This window comes from Triticum urartu, chromosome 7, assembly GCF_003073215.2.
Source record: "Triticum urartu cultivar G1812 chromosome 7, Tu2.1, whole genome shotgun sequence".
Classification (NCBI taxonomy): Eukaryota; Viridiplantae; Streptophyta; class Magnoliopsida; order Poales; family Poaceae; genus Triticum; species Triticum urartu.
This window is the reverse complement of record NC_053028.1, coordinates 590,810-613,366: the sequence shown is the minus strand read 5'-3', so window position 1 is coordinate 613,366 and position 22,557 is coordinate 590,810. Positions and strand designations below refer to the sequence as shown.

Sequence of the window (22,557 nt, the reverse complement as noted above, 5' to 3'; positions counted from 1 at the left end):
CGATCTAGAGGAGCATTCATAGTGCACTGAATAAAGACAGGTTAACACATCACACAGACACTGATCACTTGATAGTTACAGTTTCCACTTCACCTAAAATGGCAGAGCCAGTCAATTGACGGCGAGCGCAAGGAAGAACCAAAGTGCCGTCGCTTGATTTTGCCATGGCTCGGAACCGAACCTTGACAGCATGGCCAGGGAAAGAACTCCATACATGCACAGGAAAGTGTGCCACCTGCTCTTAATTCCTACCATCAACTATGAAAGCACCCAACAGTCACACAAGTATATTTAGCTAACACTAATTACCACTTTCAGAAGTTTTATCCAACGGCGCAACAAACCACCATAATATCAGCCAAATCTCGAGAACCTGATCAAAAGTCATCAGTCAATAGGTTTCAATTTTGTCTTTGTCGGCCACTGGACTCGTCTTCAGTCAAAATCTAGAGGAGCACAATAAACTCATCGCTTGATAGATTACAGCTTCCATCTCACCTGAAATGAGAAGAGAGAAAAGATTATTATTTTTCGGAACCGAGATAGCAGAAAAAGATTATTATCTGTCCAGGGTTGAGGGGCGTGGTACCTTCATCTTGGTCAGAATAACAAAGACCTCATCTGCAGGGGCAATCTTGTAACCCCAAGCACCTTCTCAACGGATTCCTCGCTGCAATCTACAACCAAATTTCCCCATGATTACAGGATGCAACAACACATTCACATTCTTAAACATGGAACTTAACTGAATCTGTACTATGTACAACAAAAAAAGACAGATACACTAACCAAAAGCTATATGTTAGATATAATGCAGTTAAGAGAGGCCGAAATATTCAAAATAAAAAAACATCTTATCATAGATTGGTGGCGGTACCACAGCGAATGGGGATATTATAGACATTGGCTGCTCTGAACTGGATGACCTAGAGAAACACATGCATGCAGAGGAGCAACATCGCAAACAAATCTTAAACAATTGACGAAATCAGTCCTGCCTAATGGCTGCTGCCTCACATTACATATTAGTTAGTTGGTTTCTGTGCAATAGCACACGCATCTTCAGAACTGAACGGAATCTCATAGGAAACAAATACAGCCTCTCTCTACTCGAACAAAAACAACAAATACAGTGAGCGGTCTGCAACCTAATCTGGACCCAGCTAGTTGTTACATTATAAAGTAACTAAGTCCACAGATATATGATACACGTGACAGAGACCCAAAAACGCAAAAAACACATCTTATCATTGATTCATAGCACACAAACATTGCAAATTGGGGCATTAGAAATTACTACATTGGCTGCTCTAAGCTGAATGGCATCCAAACACATGCACACACAAGTCTCATAGAAAACAAATACATCCATTGGCCATGCCAATTGCAAACTAAAAATCCTTCATAGAAAAAAAAAACTACTTGTGCAAAACAAACAGAAGAAGATTTACCTTTTTTTTATGGCATACAAGCTCATTATGCAAGGATAACACTAGCCATGAAGATGAGGTCTCATTGCGGACATATTGCTACAAGAAGACAAAGAACAAAAAAACTTCACTTTTTGTAAAGGTGTTAGTATTGGTCCTTGATAATCCACACCTCATGGGAGAATGACCGAAGACAGAACTATGTGTGTCAGACAACTTTTTGCATCCGTCTCACCATCTGGACAACCCGGACATACTCAAAAAATCGATTGCTGTCCATTCCCATGGTTGTGCCCACCGTCATCGCTGTGCCTCTGTAAAAATCGTAGTTCCCACCAACAATGAGGTCAAACCCGCCAAACTCTTTCATCAGGTCCTCAAACTCCTTGGTATCTAGCTTCTGGATCCTATCAAGTTGTCTTAGCTTTCCATTCTGCTGGGTTTTTCTCCACCACATCTTTAGAACTCTACGGTTCACCACAGACTCCTCTACGGACACCACGCACCTCAGCGGAATTCCAAGACGGTGTAGAGCGACTTCTGCACCCCCGATTGCACTGTAGATAGAGATCACTCTCAGCCCATCAGGATACCGGTCCTTTAGGGCCGACAAAAGGTATGCTATGGTATCAGTTTGCAAGGCAAACCTCATGGAAGCAACCTTGTCTTGTGGGTCTATGCCCGGCAGATCCGTATGGCTAGCTGAATAGCCTAGAATCACTTCCATCTGGTGTGGCTGCAGAGGGCCTAACTTGTCTTGACCAGTCCAGACGAGATTCGCCATCTTGCATTGATGAATGATCTGCGCTTGCTTCACTTCTGAAAGATTTCCTCGCGAATCTTTCACCGCCTTCTCCACCTTCTCACAAATCTGTTCAGTTCCCACCACACCTAAAGCAACACCATCGATCTGCTTTCTGGTGTCCCATGAGGGCCAGAACCGTCTTATCAGAGGCAATGCATCTCTGATCGTCATTGGTGACCTTGGAATCGCAGCATGCCTTCTCTCCGTTGGAAGGTTATGAATATAACCCTCCTTCCGCATCAGAGCCGAGAATGATTGACTGTTTAGATACTCCAGTTGCACGTTGAATAGGAAACTCGAGAGCTGATTCCACGTGTCTTTGCTGATGTCAACAAGACTTGCATAGAGGAAGAAGGGAGGTTTGAAAAGGTCACCGTGGATGTTTCTACCAGGGCTTGACGTCCTTTCAAGACATTCATCCTTCAGAGAAGCATTAGCAATTGACCCAGAACAACGACTTAACCATGGAGTGCGGCTAGATTGATTAACATTCTGACTGCTTGATGCCCTTCTGTCATCTCCAAATGCATGCTTGGCCTTTTTACGTCTGATGTTGGCATCATCATCATCATCATCATAGAACCTCAATCTCGATGTTGAATACCCAGTTTCTGTCTCGTCCGGAAATTCAGACTCTATCTTCACCTACATAAAAGAGAACATACAGTGCCATGTTAGAAACAAGAGGGGTTATTAATTAGTTTTTATTGTTTTACATCCATGAGAGCATTTAAAGATGTCGCTTTCCATATGAGCACTGGAGTCAGTGATTACATACTTTAATAATCATGAAACAAAAGAAACTAGAAAACCAACTGGAAACATCATAAATAGAAATCGTTTATGTAAATAGTTGATCTAACTTCTTTTTGGATATGAGATCAAACAGATATTAACATTGCCCTTATCTGTCCACATATGGTTTTTGAACTCTGCAGGAGATCCTATAAGTAAAACAAGGTACTCTACACTACCATCGCTCCTACGGGGAGACATGATATGCGTAAATAGCACCCCACTTAGAATTTTGCCACTTCCTCCCGTAAAAGGACTAACAGATGTGGGACGACACAACAAACATTACATACCGGTGTCACTCACCCTAGGCTTCTAATTCCAATGCGAGAGTTAAGTCACAACCACGACTCCACATAGGCCACTTCACGGTTCAAGAAACCATCGGTACCCTCGGTCGGGTGGCGAACGCGGCTGTAAGTACCAGAAGGGAGTTCACATAAGGGATTACCCAGGTTTGAGCCCACATGGTGAGGTAACACTCTACGGAGCACCTCGTGCGAGGGGGTTACAGTAGAGATGTGTATGGCTATCGAGAGTATAGTATATGTTGTAAATGGGAATGGCTACCCGCAGCCTCGCCTTATATAGGTGACGAGGTCTATGGGTTTACAGGTGATCTAACCGATCTCATGCCGCCACCATCTTGGTTTGCACGCCCAAGATGGGCTCCTGATCTTTATCTGAGCCTCCAGGCTCCCTCCTGTCACCAGACCCCTGCCAGACCACCTGGGCCCCAGCCCCCAGGGCAAGCCTGCTGCCGGGCCTCCCTCTGAGGGACCACCCCCGGTGTATTACACCATCAGTAGCCCCCGAGCGTGTCTAGAGTTAATCTTTTTCATCCCCGGGAATGAGAACCTAGGCGGGCTCCTAATGTCGACAATTGTGGTTTGTCTTCATGAGTCTCACTTCAAGGTATTCAGGCCAATGTTTTCGAGTCGATGAGTCGACGGGTCGCTCGGGGAGGGCGACTCTAGACTAGTCGTGACTAGTCTAGACTCACGGTCGACGAGTCGACATGGCGACGAGTCGACGTGAGTTAAGCAGCAGGCAGTCAGGGGAGGAGCACAAGTGCACAGCAGCAGCAGTAACCAGGGCCAACTGAGAGATGGGCCACTAGTTATGCACTTCCCTGTGGCCCAAAAGCCCATCTAGTAGCTATATACTCCTCCCGTGACCTAATCCACCATCCACACTCCCTCCTCCCTCACCACACCCGCCACACATTCGCTGCCACTCTCTTGCCACCAGTCCACCACTCCTCCCAGCGATGGATCTCTCAACTCCCCCGCAGCAGCTCTCTTGCCACCGCTCCTCCTCCCAGCCCGCTCCTCTTGCCGCTTCAGCTTCAGCAGCAGCAGCAGCAGCGCGGCGGCAAGGGCGCAGCAGCAGCAGCATCAGCAGCACGGCGGCGGGAGAGTGCTCCAGATCCAGCGCTGCTTCGAGTCGTTCGACCCCAAAACCGCGACTAGTCGTGACTAGTCGCGCGAGTCGCTCGACTCATCCCAGGAGTCGAGCCGAGAGGCTGAGTCGGCCCTGGAACTGCGACTCGTCAACTAGTCGACGACTAGTCGCGACTAGTCGAGCGACTCGAAATCCATGATTCAGGCTCGCCAAATGCACGGGTTCCTGGATAGCGTCTTCGTTCAGAGTGACCGGTCCGGGTGGCTCTGGGGCCTTGTGCCCTATCACGTGCTCTGCGTATGATGACCGAGGCGATCATGCACCGGGGGAGCCCGTGGGGGAAGTGGCGACGGGTTTCGTCCGGTGACAGCGAAGATCACAGGCCTGCTGCCGGGCTTCCTGCCGAGGGACCACCCCTGGTGTATTACACTGTCACCACTGCAAACAGCCCAAGTCTAATAAAAATGAATGTCATTTAGTTACCTTTTTCTGCTCAGTGGTATTTGAGAAGCGTCTTGCGAATATCGAGTCAGCCAACTCCTCGACTGTTGCTTCCTCGCCTGGAAAGAGTGGGAAACATGACATTTAAGGTTTCTGAACTCAACAGAGCACACTAACACTAGTAGACTGCAAATAAACATGTACTCGTCAGCTTAAAATTGACAGATTGATATATTTAAAGTCATGGATACAGCTCTAATCCTCACACCATGTTTACCTACCAAAAATAGCAATCACAGATGAGACCTCTTCTTTACTGAAACCCATCTTGAGCAAAGAAAGTGGTGTATCCATTACCTCAGGCTGCAATTCAGCAGTTTCCTGAAAAATTGTCACTTTAAAATAAAAGTGTGCATATTGGAATGCTCTAGCACAACAAATTCACCGAACAAAGTCTATAGCAGCGAGAAATGATGTAGCAATTGAGTTAATACTTGTTTCTGCTCAATGTTATTCGCAATGCGTCTTGCCAAAATTGCGTCAGCAAGCTCCTCAACTTCAGCTTCTTGACCTGAAAGGAACAGGAAAAATGACATTAAGGTCTGTAGGAAATCACCAAAACAGACTAACAAGTGAAACAAGTCTGCTCTACAATACGAAAATGATATTGTCATCTTCGTGGAGAGTGATGACAGTAACACTCTGCATCTCAATTCCTTGATGTTGTTTTGAGGGGATGTAAGGCATGAAGACAAGAGTTAGGTTGTGGATTTTGGTGTTAAAATGTAAAGCTGGGCACCTTATCTCTGACATATCTGGGTACGCCCATTGATGAACACAGATTACCTAATGCTCAGCTTATGCATTTGGTTCAGAAAATCAGTAAGAGGATAGGTCCATGGCAGGGGAGTCACCTATCCTCCTGGGGGAAGACTTATTCTTTCCCATGCATGTCTGGCAAATATGCCTCGGTACCAGATGGGTTTCACACCAATTGGCAACTTTTGTTCCATATCTTAGATACAGGTTTCAATTCCAAGCTGTAGTAACTATGATAGGTTAAGACCTCACATTACATGGATCTTAGGTGCTAACATGTTTTTTTTTAATTATTGCAGCTTCTCTACATGAAGTACAGTTGCTGGTTAACCTTCTTGGTATATGGAAAGAATCTGAGTACTCTGGCCACTCTATTCCTGTTGGTGATCTTGCTTACATTTAACTGCACCATCAAGGTTGGTAATTAATTTCTTAGCCTTACTACACTCATGAGAAATACTGTATACTATACTGTCGCATGTTATTCACACTGCAGTTTGGCTTATATTCTGGCAAATTCATTCCGTGCATTTGACCATCTGTCCTATGCGGTCTTATATTGTCAGCATGTGCTCTCTTCTCAAAGATACGGACTGAAGTTTCTGCTTCAACGGCCAGCATGTTGCTAAGCAGCTGAAGGTAAAACCAATGTAAATGCGGTTTTGTGTTGTGAGTTAGATATATAACGATAGAACCCATATATAGTTTTGGGATGGACTGTTTACACACAAAAATCGAAGGGTGAACAAATGATTGATGTTTACACAAGGCACTCCTGCAGCCACCAATAAATAATGGAACGAACAAATGCTTGAACTTAGGTTGTCTGCTTTTGTTAATATACAGATTCATGTTGAACAAGCTCACGTTAGCCGCCTTTTCTTTTTGGCACAGAAATAGTGGAGTGCCGTGATATTCACTTTCTTTTTCTCATTTCACAGAAACATAATTGAAAGGATCTCAAAACCCATTGATAGGTTTATCTAACTTATTGGTTGTAATAACATCCTGTATTATGGAGCAGAAAGAGTATCCAGTAAAATAAGTAACAGAAGCAAACAATATTGAAGATTTTAGAAGCACCTACCAAAAGCTTCAATAGCAAACGAGACTTCTTGTTGAGTAAACCCCATCTGGAGCAAAGAATGCGGTTTATCCATTTGCGCAGGCAGAAATTCAGCATTTCCCTGAAAAGGTGTCAATTTAAAACAGAAGTATCAGGCCTGAGGTTGCTCACATTTGCATATGACTTAGTCTAACATATACTAGGTCTAGGTGTTAAAAGTTGAAAAAAAATTGTAAACATAAGCAACAATCATGATAAATGTAGCAATCCTGCCTGCAGTTCATACTACAATTATCAACATGCCTGGAGAACTATTCTGTTGAGAGCTTGATCATTGATCGGTATTTCAACCGGGTCAGTTCTCTGGTAGGTTTGAATAGTACTTTTCATTTCTGTTTATTTTTAGTACAAATTGCAGTGGAAGAACGAAGGATGGAGCCAGAAGAAATGCCGAACCCACAAGTACAACCAGCAGATATGTTTGATTAGTACTTCCCATTTCTGTTTATTTTTTAGCAGTTCTATGATTTTTCTAAGACTGTTCTTGTGATTCATGTCCAGAATATCTGAGACTGGAACACCCAAGTGTGAGCGAATGCGCTAGCTCATGGCAGCACGAGATCGAGATTCAGAGGTAGTAGAAACAAGAGCTACTAAAGAAAAACAAAAGGGATCGGGAAAATAAACCTCAGTTGTAGCTTCTTGAGCACTCACAATCCAATCCACGAGCTGATCAATTGATGCTCCCTCACCTGAAAAGAGATTAAATATGTCCGCTTTAGGCGCCTAGGCGTCGAGGCGCCCCCCCCCCCCCCCCCAGTGCCTTAAAGCAAAGTGTCGCCTTAAAAACATAGGTTACTACCTTTACATGTTGATGCAGAATCACATACCTAACTCACTGGCTGCCAAATCGACCTCTTGCTTCGAGAAGCTCATTTTGGTCAGTAAATACGACCTCTTTTTTGAGAAAGAATCTAGCTCCTGCAGAAGTTAGGAACATTCAGAAGATTTGGACAAACGAGTTCAACACAAAGGATACATGACAATGACAGCGGGTACGAGGATATATATCACCACGGTATCTCGGTCAGCTTCTATTGTGGGCAGTGAAGGAGCACTGTTTTCTTCATCATCAGAAGCAAATAGACTACCCAAAGAAGTTGATGATCCCGACCCGGTGTTTCGCGAGGCCTATAACATCAAAGTAAATTCGGTATATTTTAGGAGCATCGCTGGCGAGAAAAGGGAAGTAACTAAGAGCACGGCAATGAAAGAGAAGACAAGTGAATAGACAAGGTCCGGCTCTACCATTTTTCTCGATCAAATCTGCCTCTTGGCCCTGAAAAAAGAAACGGTAACGATGGCATTAATATAGATGCACTGCGGTGAGAGTGAGAGATAATGGAACATAAGTTGGGAGACACAACACAATGGAACAGAACAGAGTTAAAGCCAAAAAGAACCCCCCCCCCCCCCCCCCCACACACACACACACCCACCGGAGCGCTTCACCAAAGAAAAGTACTCCCTCCGTCCGGAAATACTTGTCATCGAAATGGATGAAAATGGATGTATCTTGAAACAAAAGCGTCTCAAACAATCAACAAACATGCATCGACCCTAAGCAGCAGAGCAAAACATGCATCGACACAAGTGAGAACCAACCAAAACATGAATCCCAATAACACCAACAGGGACTATGCTCTTTATCCATCACAGGAGATCAGTATTCCTGAATTGCTGCATCTTCATCCCTTTCCCCGGCCTGCCAGGCAAGGGCATCTTCATCTTCGCCATCAGGGGTCCTGATACAGAGCACCCAATCTCCCGAAATAAATCGTAAAAGACACTAATTTCAGGCCGTCCGGAGGTGACCAGAGTACAAAACGCACCGCCGCCGCCTCTACATCTCGCCGGCCAAACCTGAACAGCAAGAGCGCGACGGCCCCGCCTCGCCTGCTCCGCCACACGGGGTGGGCGGAACATACCGATGCGGGCACACGACGACGCGGCACCGCCTCCACCGCCGTCGCGGCGCCCAGGGAATCCTATCGGGAAACCTACCTACCTGCAATGCCGACGGAGAACCGGAGCTCCCCTCTCCTCCGGCCGCGAGGGCGGCAGACGGAGGAGACGACGGCCCGCCGCGGCCTCGCCGGCGGTCGAAGCGGGGGAAGAACCTTGCACCGCGGAGGGGACGAAGAGAGCGAGGGCGAGGAGAAGATAGCATTACCTGCCGCCGCGGAGAGGGTTTAGAGCTTTGGACGGCGGCGGCGGCGCCGGCCCCGGCGAGGAAAAGCCCTCCCCTTTTTCCTGTTTGTTTGTCCAAAGGCTCCGGGTGCGAGAGCAGAATGCAGCCGCCCCCTTATTTTATTACTTCCTTCGTCTGAAAATATTTGTTCCAAAAATGAATGTATCTAGATATATTTTAATTATAAATACATTCATTTCTACAACAATTATTTTCAAATAAAGGGAGTACAATTGAATGTGCGAGGAAAATCCCTTTCCTTTTTAGTAGTACAATTGAATGTGCAAATCGGTCCTTGAACTCTAAAACTATGCTTTGGAGGACCATGTCTTCTTCTTTATTTCTTTCCTTTTATATCCCTTTTCATTCTTGATTTTTTTTTTGGAGTGCTCTATATGGGGAGACGAACCGACGCAATCGCGGGAAAGGGAGTGAGCGGTGGATAACCGCGATCCGGACAAAAGAGGGTCGCTACTACGATGATCGTCTATAATGTCATTAGCGCGAGCCCTTGCTATAGTCGGTGATACTTGTTTCATCTGGCTCATCTCACTCCTCTTTGCCTTCAGGCCCACCCACTATTCACCTCATTCACGACGATGCCACTCATCTCATTTGTGCCATACCCTAACTCTTGCTATAATTGGCAAGTTTTCTACGAACTTCGCTTACCACCTCCTCATTTCCAAAAGTTGTGCCATATCTTGCGTGACTGGTGATACCAAAGCAAATGCTAGTGATAAAAAGACCGATAAATGACGCGTAATAAGAACCACGAGGAGATGAGAAACTAACCTGATGAATGTTGGCACTTAAAAACTGGCAAAATACATTCTCATTTTGTCTTGGACATGTATCTCTAGCCTTTGCACCTGCTTCGCTCCCGTTTTACGATCTTTAGTACCAACCTTCATTAGTCAAAGACACACTTTTCCTTCATAGAGACCGAATCAAACAGCCATAAGGTAGAAAGAAGTTTGTTGTCCGTTCCAACTAAAACAAGCGGAAGGAACTAGGAGAGCAATACAGAACACTTGACAAAAATAACTATGCTCACACTGTTTATTGTGTGGTATAAAAAGGGCATTCATCAAATCACCCTAAACTAGAATAGGAAGAGCAACACCCTACACCATGACATTATGAGTTCATACCCCGTGTCATTTGGTGAAACCCGTCAAGGGTGCGAGCTCTACCTGGCCGCCGACTCTCATCCCCTACTCGACACGGGCCACGATAACAATGTCGAGCGGAAGAAGGGAGTCGACAACGAAGATGTGCCGCCACCTGAGCATTACTCTCTCTGTAAAGAAATATAAGTGCGTTTAGATCACTACTTTTGGTCGGAGTCCATGCCCTCATGCCTCGGGAAAAAAATGCGAGGAAAAACGTAAGGGAAAGCAAACATGTTTTCCGGCCGAGAAAGCGTAAACATACGAAAGACGCCATCATCTAAACCCACTCCACGAGCTCCATCGTCGACTGGTCGGAGTTTGATCCCATCTCTTCTGAAATCCAAACCAAAATTCCTTCCTTTTCTTTCTCCCTTCCGTCCGAATCAAAGTGGCGAGGCCTCTCCCTCTCAGGCCTCCCCTCCCCAGCTGCGCCGGGAAGGAAGGCCCATGGCGATCCTCCCCCTGCCCGCGGTCGCCGCCTTCCTGCTGCTGCTCCTCCTCGCCGGGCGCGCGGCGGCCGACGACGCCTCCAGCGACGACCGCGGCCACGACGCCTCCCCCGGCTGCAACAACAAGTTCCAGCTGGTAAACCAACCAACTGCCCAATCCCCATCCATTCTGCTCCCCATCAGAGTCAGATCTCGTCGCCCCTCTGCTCGCGATTCGTGGATTAGGTTCTGACTCGGATTTTTCCGATGTCAAATGTGGAATCTTTCTTTGGACATAGAGTAGATGCAACCCGTCCCTGCTACAGTAGATAAGATGAACTCTGCTTGATTGATTGATGCCCAACCTGACTTTCTGAACCCACCCTACTGTGAACCTGGCAGCAATGTTCTTATGTGTTTTCTGATGGTCAGCAGCAGCAGCAGCAGCAGCAGAACAACCACTTATGTGTGGCAGCCCACCATTCTTTCTCATGCTTCCAGATTTTCTTGTTCTCCAGGTTAAGGTGAAGAACTGGGTGAATGGAACCCAGGGCACGACCGTTGTCGGACTGAGCGCGAGGTTCGGGTCCCCCTTGCCTAGAACTGTCGACGGGGCTCAGAGAACATTTGCTGCCCTCACCAATCCTCCAGACTTGTGCTCCAATTCGACCTCAAAGGTTCGGTTTCGGCCCCGATATGACTCGGTTACTACCAAGTTGTTTTCATAAGCATTTTTCTAATATAATCTAAACTAATCCTTGCTGCTGCTGCAGTTGACCAATTCTATTGCTTTAGTGGCACGTGGAGGGTGTCCTTTCACCGCCAAGGCCGAATTTGCGCAGGCTGCTGGTGCAGCCGGTTTGGTTATTATAAATGACGATGAAGGTATTACCAGGACAGCCTGAGATATATTGTTATCTCTGCCCTGTTCGATATTTTTCTGGTAGGCATACCTGATTCTCTTGCAGACAGTAATCCGTTTGGTCAACTCTGTGTTTGCAGAGCTTTACAAGATGGTTTGTGGTGACAATGATACTTCACTTAATGTGACAATCCCCGTCGTAATGGTGCCACACTCAGCAGGCAATAATCTGAAGGACTTACTGGACCATGGAGCAAAGGGTAAGTACATATTCTTCTTAACTCTCCTTACTATTGTTAGCTGTTGAACTTCGTAATTGCTACAGTAGTAGAGTTTGATTAGTTAAACATCTGTAGTCTCTTATTTCTGCTTATTTTCCTAATAAATTGCAAGATCATTTTGCAGACGATAATCCATTAGTTTGACTCCATTCTGTCTAATCAAACGTTTTAGAAACATTTGTTTCCATATTGTGTCAACTTAACTTAAAGCACGGAATGCTTAGAATTCAGACAATTGCATGCAATTTTAATCTATTTTTTGTTAATGGAAGGGAGTTATACACTTATACTTACCATAACATTGAAGTGCTTGAGCATCTCCCTCAACCCTGCATGTGTATTCACAAAATTTTGTTTTAGAATTATAATTTGAAAAGTAGTTAATGCATAGCAAACCCAGTACCTAGACAAACTGCTGCATTTTTATCTAAGGCCTACGTGATAAGCCAGACAGATAATTGGCTGAAATAAGTGATATAGGGAAGGCGGCAGATGGGGGAATGAGAGAAAAATGATATTTTATTTCATGGCATGTCTCACCATGTAGCCAATATTTGTGCTAAACATTCAAGAAAATGCACCATAGATCCTTTGTGGTATGTGGCAGTTCCTCTAGTTATGGTAGAGGTTCCGACCCTGGATGCCTCATGTGCTTGTGAATCCATGCTAATAGTGTAAATTGGTATAATCATAGTCTAACTTCTTACTGAAGGACCGTCTTTGGATCCTTATCACAGAGCTTCTACATTTTTTAACACAAGTCAACTACTTAATGATCACATTTGTACTCATATGCCATGCATAAATAGTGTTTTCTTGAATGACTAATCTAAGTCCCATATCTTGTGAGTTAATTTTGATACACCAGACTATGCATTGCTAATAAGTGAATGTTCTTTTGCTGTAGTTGAGGTGCAGTTATATTCGCCAAATCGACCAGTTGTGGACCTTTCCGCATGCTTCTTGTGGTTAATGGCTGTAGGAACTATAGTCTGCGCCTCACTCTGGAGTGAATTCGTTGCATGCGAACAGATTGATGAGCATTATAATCAGCTGACACGGCAGGTCCTGACTTTTCTCCCTGTCCAGACTTGATGGCAGTTCATGCAATTTAGCTTCTCATATGCATATACTAATCAGTAAATCTCGACTCAGAACAGGGATGACTGACGAGACACTAATACGACTGCAGTGTAGAATACATGATTGTTGTTTGATTCCATGTTATCTACAGTTTTTTTATTTCACCTTGAGTTGCAAAAAAAATTGTTGTTAGGCACGCTTGCTACTTATGAATGATTATTAAAATAAAAAATAATTTGCATTTTATTGTGTTTGTTTCTAGCTAATGAGTAGTAATTTTCAGGTTATCACTTGGTTAAGTGTTTTTGCTAATGAGTTTCTTCGTTTCATACTAAACAGCCGGGACCTAATTCTGGAACAAACAACACACAAGATAAAGAAATCCTTGAAATCACAGCGAAGGGAGCTGGTGTTTTTGTCATAGTAGCTTCAGTTTTCCTTCTCCTCCTCTTCTACTTCATGTCGTCTTGGGTCGCCTGGCTACTGATTGTATTGTTCTGCATTGGTGGTATTGAGGTATTTCCTCATATATTCTCTATCTTTGCACTCTTTTGATCACAAGGCCTGTCTACTTGTACAAATACTTCTCTTGGCGCTTGGTTATTGAAGTGCTTGTTTAGTTTTTTATATTGGTATTTGGTTGTGAGTTTGTTTCTGTTTTGTGTCTTTCAGGGTATGCATGTTTGCTTGGTGACAATTATCTCTAGGTAATGCATGAAATAGTTTACATCAAGCATTTTTTTTTCAATGCTCTTTGTTTTATTTATCTCCTCATTGTCTGTGCCTCGTGTGCGCCTTGTTTACAGGATTAATAAGGATTGGGGAAATAATACTGTACAATTGCCCTTCTACGGGGAGGTCTTGGCCTTGTCTGTTGGAATAGTACCATTCTGTACGGTCTTTGCCATTCTATGGGTTGTTTATCGGCATTCTTCGTTTGCTTGGATAGGCCAAGACATCCTTGTAAGTTGAATTGATGATGATTCTTAGGTTCTCTTGCTATGTTTCTAATCTTTATTTTAATCCTTGTAAGACGGTTTTTTATGACCTTCAGTATTTAGTCTATATTTTAACCATGCAGTCTGTATTTGTCACAGGGTATCTGCCTGATGATAACTGTGCTTCAGATGGCGCGCTTACCTAATATCAGGGTATTGGCATGTCTATTTGCAGTAGTCCTAACAGTTTTACGACTCCTGCATGTATCAGAAGTATCTAAGGCTGTATCTTTGCAGGTTGCATCAGCTCTTCTTAGTGCTGCATTTGTGTATGACATCTTCTGGGTCTTCATTTCGCCTCTTATATTCCATGAGAGTGTTATGATTGCAGTAAGTGCATTCTTGACCTTTTACATTTACATCTAGAGTTATTACCAGTTACGCTCTAGTTTTACAGGTTAATTTACACAGTAGATTTTCTAGTTAAAGCAATGGATTAGGCTTGTTTATCCTCATCAAAAAGATAAATAAAAATGGAATAGTCTTGCAACCACATGACGAAGCCATTTAAGGTAGGTGTACTTTGAGGGGGCAAGGATTTGGTAGGTTGTAAAATCGAGAGGACAGGACAGAATCCACTAGGGTTACTTGCTTAAATACCTTCAGAATTAAGAGAGAAATGAGTAGCCTATCTTGAAACTGAGTGGACTGTTAGAATATTCAGTGTTATGATCTAATTTGGTGCTCTCATGACCCATATAAAATTGATGTATATTGGCAGCAAATGTTCAGACTCGAAACTGTAGTGAAATGTTTAGAACATGTTCTTTTTAATGGCTTATAATTTGACGTTAAACAAATACATTATCCAGCAAAAGCTCATGTTTTTAGTAGCCTATCTTATTCTATTATGTGCTGTGACTTGTGATTGAAAATTTCATTTTTATTAAAACCTTCAGGTTGCTAGTGGTGACAGCTCAGGGGAAGCAATTCCGATGCTCCTAAGAATACCTCGTTTCTTTGATCCATGGGGTGGCTATGACATGATAGGCTTTGGTGATATTATTTTCCCTGGATTGCTCGTTGCATTCAGCTACAGGTACTCTATGCAATGTTACTCCGTTAGTTCACTAATGGGTATACACATAGAAGTACTTAAAATACTATCTGGTAGTCTGGTCCCATTCTTGCTAAACGCGATGAAGGCCTTAAGACTCACACTTTTTGTTCTGAACCTTCATTTGGGATAACTAACTACCATGCTGGAAGATAGGTTGAGATGGCGAATATTGGGGAGATAATAGATCAATTCTTCTTGCTAGGTTGAGATTGAGAATATTAGGGAGACAATAGACCGATTCTTCTTGCTTATCTTGGACATCTTCATATAGTGAATGCTTGGGCCCTTGACGTTTCGTAGCACAATAAGAACTCTGTTTGTATGAGAGGTTTACGCCATTTGTTAATGATACATCATCACTTTGCTATACGATGCAGATTTGACAGGGCAGGCAAAAAGGGTATCTTGAATGGATATTTTCTATGGCTGACCGTGGGATATGCTGTCGGTAAGTGTGCTTGACTCATCTTGTTCTGTAGATAGTTCATTGTTTGTAGCAAGCAGTACCTCTTGTGCAGATCTCACATTTTCATTTTCTTTTTCCCCTTGCAGGCCTTTTCCTTACCTATCTTGCGCTTTTCCTGATGGATGGACATGGTCAGCCGGCGCTGCTGTACCTAGTTCCTTGCACGTTAGGTAAGCATACAAATTGTTCCTTTTGGTGCCTCGTCTTATCTACTTACTCCCTTCCCTCAATCAGCGCGACTGATGCCCGTATCGTACATTGTCATACCAGGGGTTATTGTGGTGCTTGGTTGGATAAGAGGCGAGCTGCCTCACTTGTGGAACTACGGAAGAAGACCAGAAAATTCAGTCGGCGAAGAAGTCTGAAATGTAACCTGACAGGATTATTTGTACTTGGAAACCGTTGACATCCTTCGATCTAATCAGTTAATGGATCTCAACATGATGTTCCATATCCGTGAGAACTGTGCGGCTTCGAGGAAATGTAAACTTAGCTGTAGCCAGATTTGTGTTTGGTATAGGTTGTACTTCGTCGACCTTGAAACGTGTGAGTTGAGGTTCGATGTGGGAGTTAACTTTGTATCAACAACAGAGATTACATATTATTTTATATAAGGCTGAGCTAATGGTATTCTATTCTTAACAAAACCATGATCACCTATGGGAGTTGAACAATCATTCAAACCCTAAATTTTCAGGACATTGCAATTTCAGATATAGTGGCACATTGGGCCACCCATGTTCAAATATGTGCCTGCTTGCAAACAAAAAACTGAAAGTGATGTTTTGCCAAGAACATCTAACTAGTTCATTGTCCACAACTAAGTGAATTTCCAAGACGAAGATGAGGCCATCATTTAATAATTTCTTCACAAGTTCACTCAGTAATCTAAACTTTCAAGTTAACTAAGTGTGGATTTGACCCCACCTGTAAAGAGGAGGCAACCATCTAATCATCTCATGATAATCTCTCTAATCTGTCTGAGCATTATAAATTTTGGAATGGTATTCTATTCTTGCAAAAATCAAGATTACCTATGGAACTGAGCAATCATTCAAACCCTAAATTTTCAGGACATTGCAAATGCATATATAGTGGCGCATTGGGCTGCTCATGTTCAAACATGTGGATGCAAACAAACTCTGAAAGTGAATTACTAGTAGGATCAGATAGATATATGAGCATTGTAAATTCTGGGTGAAGATGAATCATCATCGTCATACAAGGAAGAAATAAGCTCTGCATAATAATAAAATTGACACAGGAATCACTTATAATGCACAATGTGGGGATTCATATTTCCACACTGGCATCACCCGATTAGACCCGTCTTGAGTTGAGTTTCAACCATACAGAAAATAAAAGCATGCAGAACTAGCACAAGTATCCATCCGACTGTACAATTGGTGTTCTTTACAGAAAACCAAACCAAAAGCATCATCATCCAGTCATCATCAACTCCCCACATCTATCTGTACAGAGTTCGGGGGGTCAAAAGAGGGGGGGACCTAGCAAACTCCCGACTGCGATTCAAAGCCGCTGCTTCAGGGGGGCGACATCCGCTGCGACAAAAACCGGTAGATGCGCCATGCCACGCCACGCCATAATTCCTGCACTACTAAACCAATCTTCCTCACTTTTATACAGTTTGGGGGTGGACACCGCCTTTCGTCACAAGACAGTTAGACTCCGCGGCGGCGACTCCGAGCCTCTTCGTTGGTTATATAATCTACAAACTCCCCACCATGGATTTCTCCCCGGATATCTTGATCTCGTTGGGATTGTCGTCCTCTTCAAAGCCGAGGGGCTCCTTGCTGGAGCCTGCCCCACCATCCAGAGGCATGTGGATGCATATCCCATTTGGGAATGGTTCCTGAGTTTCATTCATGGTATTAGAGCACTTGCATTAAAGGTCAATATTGCTCAAAAAATTGCATAAACAGAACACTGGTAGTAAATCGTGTCCCCGGGTATTACACTTCACTTTTGAAAGAACTACAACTAATGTTTCAAAACAGATGGCCTTTCCCTTTCAGCATGCAATGCAACAACTTGTTACCTGATTTCCAGTCTCTGGTCCATTGGAATGAAAAAGAATGGGACGGCATCTCTTGTCCTCGTTCATCAAACTTGAATTCTGGAAATGTGAGATTAGTGCATTCCTTCCCTGGATCCTACCATAAGCCAATGACGCTACTTTCTCGCTGTTAAATTTCTCCCACTTCTTCCCATTGAAAGCCTGTAATTAAAGGTAGGCATCCAAAAGGTCATATTTCAAGCTGTTGAGATTAATTCAACCAGCGAGCATAGGCTGCTGTGAAATTCAGCTAGACATGGATCGGTAAGAGAACAATGGAACATGTAAAGGACCAACAAAGAAAACATACCTGGTAGAAAGATACAATGTGCACAGGGGATATCATGTTAATGAACGCATAACCAACATTGCATTTGTTCTGCAGGGGAAAATGAAAAAAAAAACAATTATTACACTGCTGGATATCTGAATACCTCGTTGAAAAAGTCAATATCAGATATACTACCTTGAAATCAATTGGCAGGTAGAAGAAGTCATACGTTCCTTTGTGGAGCTCATCAATTGCAGCCAAAAGCATCTTGGATGTGTACCTATCGAATTCAGGAAAAAATGAGTAAGGACAACCAGCAAGCAAAATATAAAGAGCACACAAGAAGACACCAAATGAGGACACGGGCATACTTGTTTGGGATGTTTTTAATCATCAATGTTGTCCGAGTATCCTCCCCTTTACGGATCTTGTCCAAATCAAGCTGATACTGCTTCTTGCTATCTGCCTGGAACGCGCTGCTGTCAACTCTGCGGTTACGACCACGCTCAATGGTGGAGCTGTCAAGTCCATAATAACCAGGTCCTTGATATGTGGTGTTCCCAAAGAATGGTGGTTGCCCAAGTCTTGGCGATGGTACTGGTCTGAAGTTAGTAGAGTTATTATCTGTCAGGCTTCCACTTAGAGCAGAGACAGGATTCAGGGAAGCACGAGAAGCCATGTTCAGCATGAGGCTTCCCCCGTTTCGGTTAGCACCGCCAATGTTCCCCATATTTGCAAACCTAACTTGATTCATAAACGATGTCTCAGGCGATTCAGGCAAAAATCCGAAGTGGCTCTCAAACGGAGCTCCTGAAGGGGCAGACCCAACATGATGACGGTTTTGATCCAAAGATCCGAACAATGAAGCCTGGCGACTACCATACAGGAAGCCCTGACCCTGAGGGCGGCTACTAGATGACATTGCATGACCAACTGGTGGTGGACGCCACATTGATGAGGACTGGGAATGCTCCGGATAAGGCTTTGGGCTGCCCCACAGAAACTCAGGCCCTGTTAATGTCCCAGGACTCGAGCTCATATGGTCACTTTTGCGATCTTGGTATGACTGTGAGTGCTGAAACGCAGCGCCGAGGGACTGGTTGCTGTTTGAGAATACTTGATCATATTTAGACCAGTTGTTGTCCTTCCCAATTGGTGCAATCTTCAGAGCATTTGACATCATTGAAGGGGACATTCCGATAGGGCTCATTCCGTTTCCAGTAGGTGAGTTGCTGAATGCATGCAGCAAATTGTTGTCGGTTGGGCTACCATACTGAGCCCATGCCCCTGACAAGAGATGATGCATTTCTTAGTTGTGAACAGGTGTTTGGAAGAAAATTAGATGAAGTGAGGATAACAAGACTTAAAACTGATCCAGTAAAGTACCTGGAGGAGAGTTAGCCATAGGCGATCCGACGTGAGAATGCCTATAACCTCTGGGTTCATCTTCTAGTTCATGACCAAGGTGTTGCACCAAGCTAAATCAGAAGAAGAAAATAGAAGAAGAGTCAGATCAGACTGGAAAAAGTCATCAAAGACAGATATCTGAAAATTTGTGTTGTCCAAAATTCAAGGAACATCTCTCGAAGAGCAAACAGGCATATCTACTGCTTATTCAAATATACCATTCAATAACGCTTGGAACATTCATACCTTCTGCGTGTTCCACCAGGACGACTTGGCTCCAACTTGATACGTTTTCCAGCAATCTCACTCTTATTCAGTGACCGAAGAGCAGCTTCTGCCGCCCTAACATCGTAGAACTCAATAAACTTATGGTGCTTTTTGTTAGGCGTCTCTCTTATCTGCAAACAGAAATCAAACAACTTGAATGAATACCAAAAGAAAGATGTATGAAGCTGCATTTTTCAAGCAGAAACCTTAATTTAGGAGGAACAAAATTTGGGAGTAGCATCCTGACCTCCTTTACTTCCCCATAAGTTCCGAAAATCTGGCGAACCTCTTCATTAGAAACTGACGGATCCAAGTTAAAGATAACAAGAGTCCCCTGGTTTAAATCTTTGTCAGATGGATTCTCCTGCAAAGACCAACAAGGCATTCATTTTCAAGAACTACTTTTGCGGCCAAGGGCTAAGTGTGCAGAAGAGAAATGTAACAAACCTTTGGGATAGAAAAATGAATGTCAAGCTTTCTCCTCCTCAGAGGCTTATTCTGCAACGAACGCATTGCACCACGTGCAGCTCGGATATCAAAATAAGATATCATTACAAAGCCCCTATGCTTCGTTGCGGTGTAGAGGGTCCGGATATCCCCAAATTGCTGAAAGGAATGACAATAACGTCACTGTCAAGACCAACTGAGATTCGACATCAAACGGATACAGATAAGAACAAACGGTGGTTATGATTAGTCAACACAGAAGATGAAGGTGTCAAGATCATAAATATCCTATATACAGAAGATGTTCAGATACTAAATGATACACCTACTGCTGCTGAGTAATAACAGACAAATTGGAGTGGTTAAAAGGACATAAATCTGGTTCTCTCTCTAAAAAACAGAGTACATAAATCTGGTTACCTCAAAGAGAGAGCGCAGTTCAGAGTCCTCGACGTTACTGTTAATGTTCCTCACGAACAATGTCCTGGAAGGGTGCTCCCCCAGCGGATGCTCCCCAGCCACAGCTCCAGGACTGTTTGACAGACCGAAATTGTTGTTTACCCCATTGGCCCTGATCCCATCGCCTATGCTTGCATTCCCCAGACCAGCTGTGATGCTGTCCAGAGGGTCCGAGTCCAGCTCCATTCCCCCTCCACTTCCAAAGACATCAAACTCCTCCAGTTCCTCCGCGGGGTTAGTCTGCCCTGCCGGCTCGATCTCATTCGTGATCCCAGCGAAAAGCTCATCCTCATCGGGCAGCAGGTCGTCGATCTGCCGCAGATCAAAGTCAAACGGGTAGTCGTTCCCCTGAGGATCATCGTCGAATTCTTTCAGTTTAGCAGATGCGTCGTCCATCGAAGGGGTGCCATGTGCGGAGTCAGGAAAGTTCACTGGAAGAAAAAGGAAATGCACAGGATCAGGATTCAGGAATGCAACATGACAAAATTTTGGATTTTGCCAAACTTTTTCTGGCAAACTAATGCTGAGACTAGTTAACAGCAAAAGACTGGTGTTCCCTATTTCCATACATCCATCTGAACAATGTTAACTGGTAACTCTGACATACACAACACAGCAAGACTTGGTAAACAAAAATACACAATCATTGGCAATCCTTCCTTGAGAAGAAGGGGACAATTATTGGCGGGCGGGCCTACATTTTTCGTGCGGCAGAACGGGCAGCGAGGTGGAGAAGATGCTGGTGTCGCCGGCTCTGAGGCCATTGGGCGGGTTGGGGTTGTTGTTTGTCAGGGGCGGCGCCGGAGGGACTCCCCACGGGCTGCTGTAGCCCGGCGCCGCCTGCTGCCGCTTCTTGACGGCGAGCGGCACAGCGAAACCTGTAACAGAAAAAGAGCAGAAGCAGAGATATTAATAATTCAGATAGTGGAGCAGAGGAAACAGAGCAAAGGCAGGGCAGACATTGAGATAGATAGAGGAGGAAGCAGAGCCTACCTGGTGGGCTGAGAGGTGCCGGCGATCGGTCCATCAGTGCATTCGGGGATGGGCACCTGCAAGCAAATGGAGCTAATTTTAGCATCAAGTAGTTATGTGTGTATGTCAATGGGGAAAACGCGGATGAATTAGGATTGGTGGGGGAAGGAAGGAAGGAGGTAACTGAAGAACAAACCGGGTCAAAGAGTGGGAGGAGTGTATTTCGGAACTGGATAAGCACAGGGAAGGATGGAAGGAAGGAAGCAACGAACTTTGACCCCCGGAAACGAAACCGAACCCACCCTGGCCACGATCAAGAAATCAATCAATCCAATCCAATCCAATCCAATCCAATCCAATCTAGAGGGCCGGCGTCAACGATCCCGCCCAAGTACGACAAGTAGATTGGGAACATCAAGGAGATACGACCTTATTGGCAAGTAAGAGAGCTGGAATTGTTCCGGTCCATTCATGGATGGGGAGAGAGGAAGGCAATCAAATCAGGGAAGATTAAGAAGCCCTGAGTAACCGGAGACGATCAGACTAGTAATAAACCCATCAAGAACCCACCCACCCACCAACGGAAGAAGAATTGGGGGCCAAGAAAGAAGCCGACTGACCTGGCGCCTCCGGCGGCGGGGCGGGGGAACCCTAGCAGCTGGACTGAATCGGCGGCCGGAGAAATCCTTGCCCTGGCCTTGGTCTCCGGCCCGGGCGTGCTGCTGCGTTGGTTCGCGGGACGGAGCGATTTCTTGGGAGATGAGGGGAAAGGCGAAATCTTTTCTCTCTTCTCTCGTCTCTCTCTTGTTTTTTATATATACTCCATCCACTAGTGAATCATCAAGAGAGAAATAAAATAAAAATGGGTTTTTTACTGGCCCAAGCAAGCGACGTAATTGGGTACTGGACGCCCAGAAAAAAACACAATATAGTTAATGATTATCCACAAAATATAATAATCCCATCCCATTTTTTAAGAAAAGAAATAAAAATGGGAAGTAATAGTAGTAGTAGTAGTGGGATAGGGACGGGTATGATGATTGAGGCCATCCGTCCTCCACTGAATCCCTTTTCGTCACTTGACAATGGCGGGTGGGGCCGAGCACACCTGGGAGCCCACGCGTCAGCCCCACTGAGTGGTTCACCCATCCGTAAAGCTCGCATGTGCTGCTAGTGGCCAAGAGGAGAGGAGAGGAGAGGAGGTGGGCCCACGAGGACGATGCTCGGGCTGTGGGCCCGCCCTGTCGGTCCTTCCTCCTTGAAGAGCGAGCGAGAGGGCCCGTGCCTGCCTTC

General features: G+C 44.6%; 3 protein-coding genes and 1 long non-coding RNA gene across 7 annotated transcripts; 2 read left to right on the top strand and 2 right to left on the bottom strand.

Annotated features, from left to right (window-relative positions):
* Nucleotides 1–19: 19 nt before the first annotated feature.
* On the bottom strand, nucleotides 20–9,143 carry LOC125523466 (probable inactive DNA (cytosine-5)-methyltransferase DRM3). 2 transcript variants are annotated; one of them, XM_048688503.1, is made up of 12 exons: nucleotides 8,994–9,143; nucleotides 8,069–8,099; nucleotides 7,835–7,951; nucleotides 7,651–7,741; nucleotides 7,448–7,512; nucleotides 6,782–6,881; nucleotides 5,370–5,446; nucleotides 5,157–5,256; nucleotides 4,918–4,994; nucleotides 1,452–2,880; nucleotides 590–677; nucleotides 20–498 (listed from the first exon to the last, which is right to left on the bottom strand). In XM_048688503.1, exons 2-10 carry the CDS (start codon nucleotides 8,069–8,071, stop codon nucleotides 1,639–1,641), a joined length of 1,872 nt encoding a protein of 623 aa, XP_048544460.1. In that variant the 5' UTR covers nucleotides 8,072–8,099; nucleotides 8,994–9,143; the 3' UTR covers nucleotides 20–498; nucleotides 590–677; nucleotides 1,452–1,638. The 2 variants fall into 2 exon arrangements, with proteins under 2 accessions (XP_048544460.1, XP_048544461.1); XM_048688504.1 differs by having other exon boundaries at nucleotides 7,838–7,951; nucleotides 8,994–9,142.
* LOC125523468 lies at nucleotides 5,407–7,441 on the top strand. The gene is made up of 3 exons (XR_007290240.1): nucleotides 5,407–6,110; nucleotides 6,261–6,333; nucleotides 7,179–7,441. It is a non-coding gene; the product is annotated as an uncharacterized LOC125523468 (long non-coding RNA).
* Nucleotides 9,144–10,489: 1,346 nt separating the features above from the next.
* On the top strand, nucleotides 10,490–16,011 carry LOC125523465 (signal peptide peptidase-like 2). 2 transcript variants are annotated; one of them, XM_048688502.1, is made up of 14 exons: nucleotides 10,490–10,771; nucleotides 11,133–11,291; nucleotides 11,388–11,499; nucleotides 11,617–11,736; nucleotides 12,665–12,822; nucleotides 13,180–13,356; nucleotides 13,513–13,547; nucleotides 13,647–13,803; nucleotides 13,938–13,991; nucleotides 14,076–14,168; nucleotides 14,738–14,877; nucleotides 15,276–15,346; nucleotides 15,451–15,534; nucleotides 15,635–16,011. In XM_048688502.1, the coding sequence occupies exons 1-14, from the start codon at nucleotides 10,634–10,636 to the stop codon at nucleotides 15,727–15,729; spliced, it is 1,593 nt and encodes a 530-aa protein (XP_048544459.1). In that variant the 5' UTR covers nucleotides 10,490–10,633; the 3' UTR covers nucleotides 15,730–16,011. The 2 variants fall into 2 exon arrangements, with proteins under 2 accessions (XP_048544459.1, XP_048544457.1); XM_048688500.1 differs by having other exon boundaries at nucleotides 13,938–14,168.
* Nucleotides 16,012–16,631: 620 nt separating this feature from the next.
* Nucleotides 16,632–22,068, bottom strand: LOC125523464 (protein MEI2-like 2). Of its 2 annotated transcripts, none has more exons than XM_048688498.1 (13): nucleotides 21,885–22,068; nucleotides 21,286–21,341; nucleotides 20,991–21,170; nucleotides 20,254–20,723; nucleotides 19,834–19,992; nucleotides 19,634–19,750; nucleotides 19,366–19,517; nucleotides 19,099–19,190; nucleotides 18,084–18,999; nucleotides 17,908–17,992; nucleotides 17,752–17,820; nucleotides 17,424–17,603; nucleotides 16,632–17,237 (listed from the first exon to the last, which is right to left on the bottom strand). In XM_048688498.1, the coding sequence occupies exons 2-13, from the start codon at nucleotides 21,317–21,319 to the stop codon at nucleotides 17,094–17,096; spliced, it is 2,598 nt and encodes an 865-aa protein (XP_048544455.1). In that variant the 5' UTR covers nucleotides 21,320–21,341; nucleotides 21,885–22,068; the 3' UTR covers nucleotides 16,632–17,093. The 2 variants fall into 2 exon arrangements, with proteins under 2 accessions (XP_048544455.1, XP_048544456.1); XM_048688499.1 differs by lacking the exon at nucleotides 21,885–22,068 and adding an exon at nucleotides 21,461–21,543.
* Between the last annotated feature and the right edge of the window lie 489 nt (nucleotides 22,069–22,557).

What these genes read in the sequence shown, in the direction of transcription:
- LOC125523465 (XM_048688500.1), top strand. Translation starts at nt 10,634, where the DNA reads ATGGCGATCCTCCCCCTGCCCGCGGTCGCCGCCTTCCTGCTGCTGCTC. An exon ending in GCAACAACAAGTTCCAGCTG is followed by an intron (nt 10,772 to 11,132) that starts GTAAACCAACCA and finishes CTTGTTCTCCAG; the next exon opens with GTTAAGGTGAAGAACTGGGT. An exon ending in GGATAGGCCAAGACATCCTT is followed by an intron (nt 13,804 to 13,937) that starts GTAAGTTGAATT and finishes TATTTGTCACAG; the next exon opens with GGTATCTGCCTGATGATAAC.
- LOC125523466 (XM_048688503.1), bottom strand. An exon ending in CTCAAGAAGCTACAACTGAG is followed by an intron (nt 6,882 to 7,447) that starts GTTTATTTTCCC and finishes ACACCTTTTCAG; the next exon opens with GGAAATGCTGAATTTCTGCC. An exon ending in ATACCACTGAGCAGAAAAAG is followed by an intron (nt 2,881 to 4,917) that starts GTAACTAAATGA and finishes TCTTTTATGTAG; the next exon opens with GTGAAGATAGAGTCTGAATT.
- LOC125523464 (XM_048688498.1), bottom strand. Translation starts at nt 21,319, where the DNA reads ATGGACCGATCGCCGGCACCTCTCAGCCCACCAG. An exon ending in ATTAAAAACATCCCAAACAA is followed by an intron (nt 17,993 to 18,083) that starts GTATGCCCGTGT and finishes TGAATTCGATAG; the next exon opens with GTACACATCCAAGATGCTTT. An exon ending in GACCAGAGACTGGAAATCAG is followed by an intron (nt 17,238 to 17,423) that starts GTAACAAGTTGT and finishes AATGAAACTCAG; the next exon opens with GAACCATTCCCAAATGGGAT.